This window comes from Carassius carassius, chromosome 42, assembly GCF_963082965.1.
Source record: "Carassius carassius chromosome 42, fCarCar2.1, whole genome shotgun sequence".
Taxonomy (NCBI): domain Eukaryota; kingdom Metazoa; phylum Chordata; class Actinopteri; order Cypriniformes; family Cyprinidae; genus Carassius; species Carassius carassius.
Window position 1 is genome coordinate 21,043,220 of NC_081796.1, and position 12,884 is coordinate 21,056,103.

Genomic DNA, 12,884 nt, shown 5'->3' on the forward strand with positions numbered 1-12,884 from the left:
CAGTGGAGTTGCTATATACAGTATTGAGCAGAGTATGTACAGAATATAAATAGGAATGCAAATGTAGAGATTGTATGTACATTATGAACAGAGCAATGTAGGATTATATATGCATTATGAACAGCAGCAATGTGAGAACAGTGATAATAAATACAGTTGGATGAGTGTGTAAAAGTATTGTTAAACAATGTATTACAGTATATACAGAATAACAGTAGTGCAATGATGTTTTTATAGAAATAGTTTACTGTGCTTTGTACAGTAACAGCTTTAGACAGTTTACAGTAATAGCTAGAACAGTGTGCAGTTTGTGCAAAATATGACTAGTGCAAATGCATGTGTGTAAAGTACTGTGACCAGTGCAGTAAAAGAGCAGGTGCAGGTTAGATTGGTGGTGTGGCGTTTAAAGGCCTAAAGTAAACGTTATAATTCCAGGTCATTCCAGCATTTTACATTACCCTGTCAGGCTTGCAACTGGGACTGGGGAGCTAAAATCCTTTAAAAAGAACTGTTTTGCACAGCTTCTTGCGTATGCTTGCACTCTGTAACTCCAGGATAGTTAATTTTGCGATGTGGTGCAGCCTTACTTTGTGAAATACAGACACCACAAATGACACAAGCATAAAATGATGGTTCTCAATTCCAAATGAATGTCAGTGAAAGAAGGTGTGTATTTGTTCATGTGTGTATTTATTTAATTATAACATATACTCATACACATATAAGTGTATGAGTATTTCTAAAAAGAGTTGCAGAAAGCAAGGGAGAGATTTTGATATGATGCTCACAGCTGTATGGGACATATCAAATAGCTTACAAATACTCACATCATTGGGCTGAGGTTCACTTTCAGGAAAATGCTGAGAAAGACCCACTGGTAGGCTCTCTTCAGCTTTCCTTGAAGTTTTTGTTTTCCTCGTTACTACAGGCTAAAATATAATAAACATAATACTTAAAAACATGTATTGTGTATTTGAATACACAATACATCACTAATACATGCAGAAATATCTAACGGTTTTACCGTTTTTGTTTTACATATGAATCATAGACATCTCTGTTAGCATGTAGAGTAAAACACACCTACTCTTTGGAGATGACATGGGAAGTTGAAGACAGATGGGGTCACACCATCTCGAAGCCTGACAATCTGACCCGTCCTGTCAAAATCATCAGGCTTGAAGTGTTCACTGCAGAGCTTTGACGACTCAGTCACAACAAAACCCTCCCGTCTTATAGCAACTTCCCATTGCCTCCTCAAGCCTGTATCACTGGGAAACCTTGTGTGTGAAGAGAGAAAAAAAAACAGCAAGAGATAATGAGAGAAAGTTACCAGTTCCTGCTGAACGTTACACGTAAGTAACGTTAGTTACGATGACATAATTGTATAAATGGTAAAATAACCTAAATTATTATTCAATCTTACTTGTGAAATGTAATCCCCATGCGATCTGGTATCAATAATGCGTCGGTTATTGCAACCATAAGCTGCACAAAATACGGGCATAATTGCTCGCTCTCCGTTGACTCCGATTGACTCTGGTGCTAGCGTTGAGTGGAGACTGAAGAGACCCAACCAATATGGCGGCGACGCTGGATCACGCTCCAGCACGTCATGAGGCGTCTACGTATATTATGTCTATGTACAAAACCGGTCTGAATGATTCGTTCGCATTGGTGAGAGCCATAGAGAGCGCGTCTAGAGTCTCAACTGACTCGTTGAATTGACTTTTTTGAACACGTTCGACTCGTAGTGATGACGGATGAGTGAACCATTTAGAGTGAACCTCGGATTTGACCAATGGATCCGAAGGTAAGTTAAAGGTAAACCAAAAAAAGAGAAAAACGTTAGCAGATTTTTTAAAAATAAAATGTCCTGTGAAAATGATTGTAAGACGTTAAATGAGACTGCTCTAACTATGACGTTATATTAAAATTAATACAATAATAAAAAAAACTGTTCTTTGAAACGAGGTGCTTAAAAGAACCGATTCGCGGAAATTAGTCTACAGTTCATATTTCATATTATACACTTCTTTAAGGACCTTGCAATTGACTTGATTACGTACGCAAGGGAGGGGGAAATGCGACTTTACAGAAAAGACCACTAGAGAGCGCCGTTTATTACATGATTCTATAAGTAAAATAAACACAAGTACACTATTATCAAAATATTTATTATATAAATGACACATTTTTGACATAACATAATAAAAAATGATTATTAAATATTTAAAGTGTGCATTCTTTTTTTTTAAACTAACTCTAGCCATTGCTGATTATTGCTTATTTAATGTTTAACTCATGTAAACTTAATAAAGTTCATTATTTTATTATAATATAATATAAAAGGAGATAATAATTATAATATAAAAAGGAGAAAAATATCACATTCATGGTTTATGTAATACATGCCTTCAGTCTGTTTCTAAGAAAAATAGCAGCTGGGGTTTGCAATTATCCTAAATTACCTATTATTAATTTTGAACTATATTATTAAATCCTCAGAGTCATATGGGCTTGAAATGGCAAGGACTAATGATGTAGATAAGATTTCCTGAAGTTCTCTGATGTTGTATTAGTGATCCTCAAATCTGGCTTGAGAGATACACTTTCCTGCAGAGTTTAGCAAACAAAACTACATGTGATTTTCTAATGATCCTGAAGACATTGATTAGCAAGCCCATGTGTGTTTGATTAGGATTAGAGCTAAACTTACTGTTCACTGTTGTATAGAATATGCTGTTTTTTCCACCTTGGCTATGCAACAGTCTGTTTTCTGCATGATTCATTGCTGTTGCCTGAATGCTGTCAGGCCAGATGGATCATTAGCTCTGAAGGAGAAAGGTAGTGAATGCTAATATTTTCCTGAGTGGAAGAAGATATATCATTCGTAATGGCTTAGCATTGCTCTGCCACATACTTTGAATTAGCTGGCATCTATACTGCAAGAGATTTAATGGGTTTATTTATGCATAAATGTTTATATACTGTTAAGTTCATGTTTTCATGTTCTGTGAAACTGGTTGTTGGGCCGGACTGGTTGACTGGATATGATGTGTGCTGCCACCACCACAATATGCTGGGGGGGAATGACAATATTAGAGTTACTGTATTGACTATAAATAAGGGAGTTAATATGATTATTGCCAGGGAAAGCCACTAAAACCTTCTCCTGCATTGCTGCTGCTTCTTCTTCTTCTTCTTCTTCTTTTCTTTTCTTTTTTATGACTGTTAACTAAAACCATAAAAAATTCATACTTGAAATAGTATAAATATTTACAGAAATAAAAATAATAAAAAGTGGTGTTATACTAAAATAAATCTAAATAAAAACTAAATTAAACAAGAAAAACCTAATAAAAACTGAATAGACATTGTGAGTGTGTGTGTTTATACACGTATACACACACACACACACACACACACACACACACACACACACACACACACACACACACACACACGTACACACGTATACACACACACGTTTTGTGTCCGCTGTATTCTAATAATTAGTTGCATGCTTGAACATAACACTAAAAAGCAGCCACTAGATGGCTCAAATCCCTTCCAAAATCAGCCTTCCTTTCAATTTCTAATCTCGAGCAGCTATTTTAAGTTCCCTAATAATTCGTGATATGAACAGTAAATTCAGAAAAAAATCATTTTAAGGCATTATTTTATATATTTTGAAATAATAGATGCCGTGTACATCATCACTTACACCTGTTGTTAGTGGGTGGAGACGGAGGCCCCGCCCCTCTCCCCATCGGGGCCAATCAGGAGTTACATGGCCGCTAGAGGGTGGGGCGAAGCCAAACGGAATTTGAAGTTCAGTTTAGACTGCATTATCTCGGTTTACGGGACAGAAACGGTGGAGCAGACCCGGGAATTTAACGGTATTTCGGAAATATTGTGGTTTCGCGTGTATATGCATCTCTGTGCAATGATCGAGATATGCTCCTCAAGTGAGTATGCGTTTTGAAATTACATATTTGATATATAACTTAACTGAATTGCTTAGCTGGTGGGATTTAGATTAACGTAAACAGTTAAAGCTAGGTTTGAAAAACTGCTGAATTGCTTCACTGCGTATTTTAAATAGAAATTGAGTTGCGCGATGTCGCATTAACAGCATCACAGATAAAGTTCCATAAATGTACAAATTTTGAGTTAGTTTGTGGTAAGTTTATAAACCTTTCCTCCTCTAACATTTATTACAAGTCTTCATAAGAAATGTGTTGTTTGGGAGTGGACTTAATATGTCATTTGACATTGCGTTCAGTCTATGTCAGAATTTACTCGTTTGTGGTCATTATTTCACTTTATTGAACTTAATTGTACATTTGAGTGGTTGTTGATTTGTCATTCTGTATGTTGCCAAAGCTTTGGATTTGCCAACATACAAACAATTAACGTTAGAAGTCAAATCATATTCTCTAAAAATAATTCAATTCATATTTCTAAAAAATAAATGAATTGTTTCTGATTTGATATTCTCGAATCGTGACCTGTGTGGAAATTACATAAAGCAATTACTAACCCTAATGTAAAAATCGTACTGTATTTCTGATCTTTAAATGGTTATTCTGCTCCTCTTTTACTTTTTATTTGCATCATAACCCAGTATAAACTTTTTTTTTCTTTTTTTTGAGTCATTCAGTTGTTCTCTAAAATAATTAGTGTGATGTAATGACATTAACATTTTTTTTATAATGAAAATGTCTGGGTAAATGTTATAGTTACTTTTTGTGGAGTTTTAACTTTATATGATTAGGAATGCTTTTGATATTTGATATGATATAAGAATTTCTTGTTATTGCTTTGCTGATCTTGTGGTTTGGTGGAAAAAATACATTTGGTATTCTAACTTGTTCTTACTAACCTTGTTTTTATCTTTCTTTTCTTATGAATAACAGCATGGAACAACTTTATTTACAATCCACAGTGTGAGTTCTTTCAGAAATCCCAAACAAAGACAAAGTGAGATGTTACTTCATCTTCAGCCTGCGAGGTTAGTTTGGTTTCCTCAAAGCATTTTATCTTGAACAAAAGTAAATATACTAGGACTGTTTTTACCTGCATTTTTAAGGTATGAAAAGAGTCCTTTATAAATAACACAAGTCTTATATATGAAACAATACAGTCTGATGGAAACATTATAGAGTTTTCTGCATGCTTGATGTGAAATTAAAACTTTTCCAAGATTTCCTAAGACTAATTTTTGCCTTTGAAATTCTTGGTTTGCTTATAACTAATATCCCCATCTCAAAGTATATCTGACTATATCACTTTAAGTCTTTTGGAATCTTTCTTTATTTGAGATGTAAATCACCACTGAGGCTCAGTGAAGGCTAAACCAATTTAGCGTGTAAGACATCCCTATTAGAGCACAGCTTAAATTTCCCCTGTGTGTATGTGCGGTAAAGTCCAGCAAATAGAAGTGTTCTTGTCTTTAAACATTAGAGGTTTAACCATACGTTGACTCCATTGTGCACACAGTTCTAACTGTCAGTGGTGAGGAAACTCTTGGAATCTGAGAGTCTCCGGGGAACGTTGCACTGGGATCCATTTAAACTGGCTGCGGCTGGGATATTTGCTGCCGGGATGCTGCAGCAAAGCAGTGGAGGACTCAACAAGCTATCGCTGGGAATGGCACGGCTTCCCAACTCCCACTTTTTCCCCCTTTCTTCGGGCTCAGGGTCATGGGGTTTGGGCCGATCTGCGAAGAGCAGCTCTCTGAGCTCTGTCAGCTCGGCGTCGGACAGCATGGACATGGCAGGTGCCGATCCTGATTGCATTATGCAGCTGGTCAATGATGTGCGGAGGTTTGCAGATGCGCTGCTCCACCTCAAGGAAGCTTTTAACACCAAAGGTAAGAGTGAGACCTCACAGGGTTGGTGAAAAGAGCTCGTTGTTGTCAGAGTTTCTGCCTGTTGTGGGTCAACGTTAGCCTTGGATTTACGGTCACTAACCTTTCTTTATCTTTTTTGGATAATGGCAAGGGAAAGTTTATTTGCCATCAACACTGTGAGTTCATTCAACAATGCCAGCAATGTCAAACAAAGATTAAGTCATAGTCGGAAATTACCTCTGTCTTTAGAAAGGTTTAGATAGGTTAGTCGTTTATGATTTGCACTTTATTTGGAGCAAAGAATACATTTTTGTGTTATATAATCCAGATGTAATGTATATAGGCCTATTGTAATTCCTATGTATTTATAGATGTTATAAAACATAACATCTTCATAAACATAACATAATAAATAAAAAATGTCCTTCTTTTTAAAATAAAATAAAGACATTTAAGATATACAGACAAACATATATATATATATATATATATATATATATATATATGTGCTGTCAAATCGATTAAATTAAATCACAATTAATCACATCCAAAATACAGGTTTGGTTTACATGATGCATGTGTACTGTGTACATACTGTATTTAATGGCGTCACCAAATGGAATTATATAAAAAAAGGTGTCTGTTTTCAAACAGGTTTCCTAGTCACTCCCCATCAGCAAATTTTCCAGAAAAACATATAAACCCACCCCCAAACTTGAGTCAGTGTTTCTGTGGTGTGACCAGAAAATTTTCATTTAATTTAAACATATTTATAATATATATACTGTAAACATTGTGGCCGAATCAATAATGGCTAGGAAAGTATTAAAATGGCTAATTGGTTGTGAAATAAATGTGAAAATCATAACATCCGTGATTGTGGGAGTATTTGATCAAATAATACTCTATTAGATTACCGTATTAATAATCTTTTCCTCTGTACTCAGTTATCTTAAGTGAATTGTTTTAAAACAGCAATACATTTAGTTTTTATGATAGAGGAGTGAATGAAGATTAATGGGCAGTTCCCAGGGCAGTACTGTTTGGGTCTGTTTGGATCGGATCCAGTGCGCTAATCCTTGCCTTTGCTTGAGAGTTCCTTAATAAGGAGGGGATGGAGGGGTGGCTGTGTGTGTATGTTATGGGGGGTGTTTCAAGCCTCCCATTGTGTCTCTGCCATGTTGTCCAGGGTCTGTAGGAATGATGGAGGGTCCTTGACCCCAGCTGGGTAGGAGAGTTACTCTGAGAGCTGCCAGTGTGTGACCGGTGCTTTTGGCCTCCAGGTCTCTCCTTCCCGCAGCTTTGGGCCTTGAACAGGTCTGAGCGGGGGTGTTACTCTCCCAATCACTGAAGACTTACAAACTATGTGTCAGTCTTACATTGTTGTCATAGTTCTAAAAGTGTGGCGCTTTACAAATCCGTCTCGGGCGTGGAATCTTTCCGTAGAGTGACCTTATTAAAGATCTGAAAAAGACCACTGCCAGAACAGTTGCACTTTTAGGGATAAAAGGTTAACGGTTAAACACATGTGTAGCATTTCTGAAAAGATCCCTTTGTGTGTCTGCCTTGGTGGCACATATCGGCAGGAATTATTTAAATAGGCTTAGTAACACACTGACGTATGACTCATGATATAGCGCTTTTGCTGTAATCGGCTGATATTCAGCTAAATGCAGGAAAAGAGACTAATTGGACAGGAAGTTGAATTTGAGAGAGTGCTAAGAACTCAAGAGCCTCTTTTCCAAGGAAAAGTTTTAAAGTGCAAACGAACAGTAAATCACTACATTTACTTCGTTGAGTTCCGTGAACGTTTGTGTCATCACTGAAATACTGTTGTCAGTATGAATTTATTAACATTTAGGGCTGAACATATAGTTTTGTTTTTGTTTTTTTGTTTTTCTCAGCATTTTTCTGCCTTTTGTCCAATAAATATATGAGTATGTTTATATTTGGATAATATAATATATTATAATATAAATTATTATATTTTATTATATATTTTCAGTCTTTTGATAAAAAAAAAACATTTATTTAAATTGAGAAATACATTTAGATATTTATTTGTAAATTATATTAACTATAGTTATAATTTTAATATTTAAATGTGTGTATATTTTTCAGTCATTTAACAAATAAATATATTAATATTTAAATTGATATTTATACATATTAAAAAAATATATGATATTAATATATAAATGTATATTATGTACATTTGTTCAGCTCTTTTGACAAATAAATACATAAACATTTAAGTTTATATGAATGTTTAAAGCAATAATACATTTTAATGTCACATAGATGTGATGAGAAAAGTGATGATGCTAATAAACTGTTTAATAAGTGTTGTGAAAAGATTAATTAAATCATATAATTCAAAAAGAAACAAACACTGCCTTCAAGAAACTTAATTGCCAAATTTAATGTGCATTAAAATACACAATGTTGGTTCATTTTATATTAATTATACCAATAAAATAATTTTGTATATATCATACAGTAAATTACATTTTTGTATATATTTTAAATATTCTCTCATGTAAAAAGCAACACATATCTTCTCAAACCATATTTTTTTCCACAGCCACTGATTTATTCCCAAATTGTACATGAGGCACTTTGTTCAGATGTCCATTTAAATGAAGAAATATTTTAAGTTTCCATTCACAATTGGCTCTTGAGCCTTGTTTACAGTGGTGTTCATAGGAAATGAGCATTATGTGGTCGGTATCTGGGTGATTAGTGCTTTGCATCAGTGCACATCTTCAAAGTAGTAATTGTTAGTAGTGAACTGGGTGGGGCTGAAGCGGAGCATAATAGAGCTTGTTGGGAATCAGTTGCTCTGGTGTGATTGAAAGTGATTAAGATCCTTTCAGTTTATGGCTGCATTGTCTCTGCAATGCGTGGCTGTAGAAAGACACCCCTGGTTTTTCAAAGCCTTCAGAGCCTTTATTGCCTTTTTGCAGTATTTCAGCCTTTTACAAAACTGCTGCTTTGCATGCGCTGATGTGATGGAGATTTCCTTTGTCTCTCCTCCTTAGCTTTGTTCTTTGAGCAAACTGCCAGCTTCTGGCAATGAGTTGACTTTCCCATGCAAGAATAGCAAGAACCCTGAGATCCTTCCTTAGGGAGAAGTGGTCTGCTATAGTAGGAATTCATTTTTATATATATTTTTTTCTATCTGAATTCAAGCATGTCACCTTAAATGGCAATTATTGAACATCAGCTCTCATAGACAGTGAAGTTAAGAGGCCGAGGCTGGCCACTATATTTCATGATCAGCTTTTAATAGTTTTTATGGATTTAAATCAAGGAAAAACATCTTGATGGCTTGTTTTCACATCGTTCCCGGTTATGAGGTCTAGACAGCATCCATAAAGATGTCTTCACAAAGAGTGGGATTTTTGAATATCTTGAAAGGTCGTGACCTTGCCAGGGGGCCGCACATGATGGACATGTTGGTAATTGGATTGGATTATTTTGGGGTCTGCGCTGGCCTGGGACATAACTGGCAGTTTGGGCTCTGAACTCGGAGGTCAGTATTGAAGTATGTAGTGTGGTAATGTGGGGGGTAGAGAGTTACTTAACTTTATCATATATTTTTTATTTATATATATATATATATAGTACAGACCAAAAGTTTGGACACACCTTCTCATTCAAAGAGTTTTCTTTATTTTCATGACTATGAAAATTGTAGATTCACACTGAAGGCATCAAATCTATGAATTAACACATGTGGAATTATATACATAACAAAAAAGTGTGAAACAACTGAAAATATGTCATATTCTAGGTTCTTCAAAAGTAGCCACCTTTTGCTTTGATTACTGCTTTGCACACTCTTGGCATTCTCTTGATGAGCTTCAAGAGGTAGTCACCTGAAATGATTTTCACTTCACAGGTGTGCCCTGTCAGGTTTAATAAGTGTGATTTCTTGCTTAAAAATGGGGTTGGGACCATCAGTTGTGTTGTGCAGAAGTCAGGTGGATACACAGCTGATAGTCCTACTGAATAGACTGTTAGAATTTGTATCATGGCAAGAAAAAAGCAGCTAAGTACAGGAAAACGAGTGGCCACCATTACTTTAAGAAATGAAGGTCAGTCAGTCCGAAAAATTGGGAAAACTTTGAAAGTGTCCCCAAGTGCAGTCACAAAAACCATCAAGCGCTACAAAGAAACTGGCTCACATGCGGACCGCCCCAGGAAAGGAAGACCAAGAGTCACCTCTGCTGTGGAGGATAAGTTCATCAGAGTCACCAGCCTCAGAAATCGCAGGTTAACAGCAGCTCAGATTAGAGACCAGGTCAATGGCACACAGAGTTCTAGCAGCTGTTACGAATTAACAAAAGTCTCCACTCAAAGAGAACAGAAGAAACATTCATAACAAATAACAGGGATCCAAAGAAGATCCCTGGAGTCCCCGCTCTCACTCCCAAGGCTTCAAACACCAAAGATACTTTAAAGTATAAAGAGTAAGTTTATTAAACATAAGGTAGTAAAGAGCATATACATTTCAGGAGGGGGAAAAGCCAAAACAAATAACAAAACAAAGCTAACTATATTAAGGATTCTAACCTAGAATTCAGATAATAAACAAAATATACAAAAGCTTACCTCCCTACTTATCACAAACAAGAGAAAACGAGTAATAAATAAAAGAGGCACCCACCTCCCTACTATGCTCCAAATGATTAGGGTTTAAGATAAATATTAAAGTTCCACATAACAGATCAACTTAGAAAAGTAAAGTAATGATTTACAACAGTTGTCTCAATCCACAGTCAGCATGTACACCGTATGTTACAGCATAGACACAAAACAACAAGTCTCTCAATCAAGGAAGCCATGAGAGCGGGGAGCTCCAGATCCATGCTTCAGGTGGCTTTAAGTAGCAGCAATCACTCCTGTCCCCAATCAGGTCACTCATTATCAGCTCCACCTGCGAGTCATGATAGTTAGAGGGTAACAAGAAAGAGAAACACACCAAAAGGAACACTAGACCAACACAACACAATGCATTCCCACGTAACACAGCAGACACATCTCTAGAACAACTGTTAAGAGGAGACTGTGTGAATCAGGCCTTCATGGTAGAATATCTGCTAGGAAACCACTGCTAAAGAAAGGCAGCAAGCAGAAGAGACTTGTTTGGGCTAAAGAACTCAAGGAATGGACATTAGACCAGTGGAAATCTGTGCTTTGGTCTGATGAGTCCAAATTTGAGATCTTTGGTTCCAACCACAGTGTCTTTGTGCGACACAGAAAAGGTGAACGGATGGACTCTACATGCCTGGTTCCCACCGTGAAGCATGGAGGAGGAGGTGTGATGGTGTGGGGGTGCTTTGCTGGTGACACTGTTGGAGATTTATTCAAATTTGAAGGCATACTGAACCAGCATGGCTACCACAGCATCTTGCAGCGGCATGCTATTCCATCCGGTTTGCGTTTAGTTGGACCATCATTTATTTTTCAACAGGACAATGATCCCAAACACACCTCCAGGCTGTGTAAGGGCTATTTGACCAAGAAGGAGAGTGATGGGGTGCTGCGCCAGATGACCTGGCCTCCACAGTCACCGGACCTGAACCCAATCGAAATGGTTTAGGGGTGAGCTGGACCGCAGACAGAAGGCAAAAGGGCCAACAAGTGCTAAGCATCTCTCGGGGAACTCCTTCAAGACTGTTGGAAGACCATTTCAGGTGACTACCTCTTGAAGCTCATCAAGAGAATGGCAAGAGTGTGCAAAGCAGTAATCAGAGCAAACTGTGGCTACTATGAAGAACCTACAATATGACATATTTTCAGTTGTTTCACACTTTTTTGTTATGTATATAATTCCACATGTGTTAATTCATAGTTTTGATGCCTTCAGTGTGAATCTACAATTTTCATAGTCATGAAAATAAAGAAAACTCTTTGAATGACAAGGTGTGTCCAAACTTTTGGCCTGTACTGTATATGTATATATATATATATATATAATATATTTTATCTTTTGACACATTCAATTGTACATTTTTATTATTAGAATTTTTTAAATAATTATATATATATATATATATAGTTATTTATTTTAGACAAAATAATTTCTATTGCATAATTTTTTTTGCCCATTTATTGACCATAAAAATTAAATAATATAATAATTACTGGCTCATCAGTATCAGACAAACTGTTTATTTTGCATGAACCATACAGACCTTAAAAATATCACTACATAGCATTGCAGATGACCCCCGACATACTTAAGTATCTTTTATAGTGCTCAATGGTATTTTACATATTATTTGTGTCAAAAACAGTAACTTTAACACATTAAAGCATGCAGATGGCCTTTACAGAGCATCCATTGTTGCAATGACCTCTTGTCTTACATTTTGAGACTCGTGTCTTTGATTTGCTGAGCTGGTCAGGTGTTGCTTTTTGTCCCATGGGTGACTTTTTCAAGCAGCAGGATGGTTGGCATGTGTCAGCTATTTTGGAAATGAAAAACAAGATTGCCTGTAATGAATACTGGCCCTATTCACTGAGGGAAATAAAGTGTGTAAGGTTCACTGCTCTCTTTATGATGTTTTGGAGACCCTCCATTCAAGCTTGCTCATTTCTGACGGGAACCACTGTGAGCTTTTTGCCTTTTGGATAATCATTTGGAAAGTGCTGTGTGAATGCAAAATTTCCAGTGTCATTTCTCTGAGACGCTTGTTTAGATGGTATCACTTATATTGCAATTATACACAACATTCTGGCATGCTGAGAAATTGACACAACCACCCTCACATAGACCAGAATACGCTGCTATTGGCCGACGTTAGGCGAAACCTGTTATTCCGAAGCGCAAAATAGAATCTATGTTTATCAATCCACTAACTGCTTTAGTCGCCCTGAAGTCTATGTGAACTCAAGGCTTCTCAGAGCGGAGATTTGTTTATTAGCAGCTCCCAAGGGACAGTAAATTGTTTCTATTCTCCCCAAGTGCAGGATGGGTAAATAATCAAATGATAATTTCCCTCATATTTCAAATGCT

The 12,884-nt window shown here is 36.5% G+C and overlaps 1 protein-coding gene across 4 annotated transcripts in view; it reads left to right on the top strand.

The window, feature by feature from the left end:
• Window positions 1-3,839: 3,839 nt before the first annotated feature.
• LOC132124160 (rho GTPase-activating protein 29-like) overlaps window positions 3,840-12,884 on the top strand; it is a 49,581-nt gene continuing 40,536 nt past the window's right edge. For all 4 annotated transcript variants that reach the window (XM_059535025.1, XM_059535028.1, XM_059535026.1 and 1 more), the window contains exons 1-3: window positions 3,840-3,971; window positions 4,923-5,017; window positions 5,506-5,878. In XM_059535025.1, the coding sequence (XP_059391008.1) occupies window positions 5,611-5,878 (268 nt within the window). In that variant the 5' untranslated portion in view covers window positions 3,840-3,971; window positions 4,923-5,017; window positions 5,506-5,610. The remainder of the gene's footprint in view (window positions 3,972-4,922; window positions 5,018-5,505; window positions 5,879-12,884) is intronic.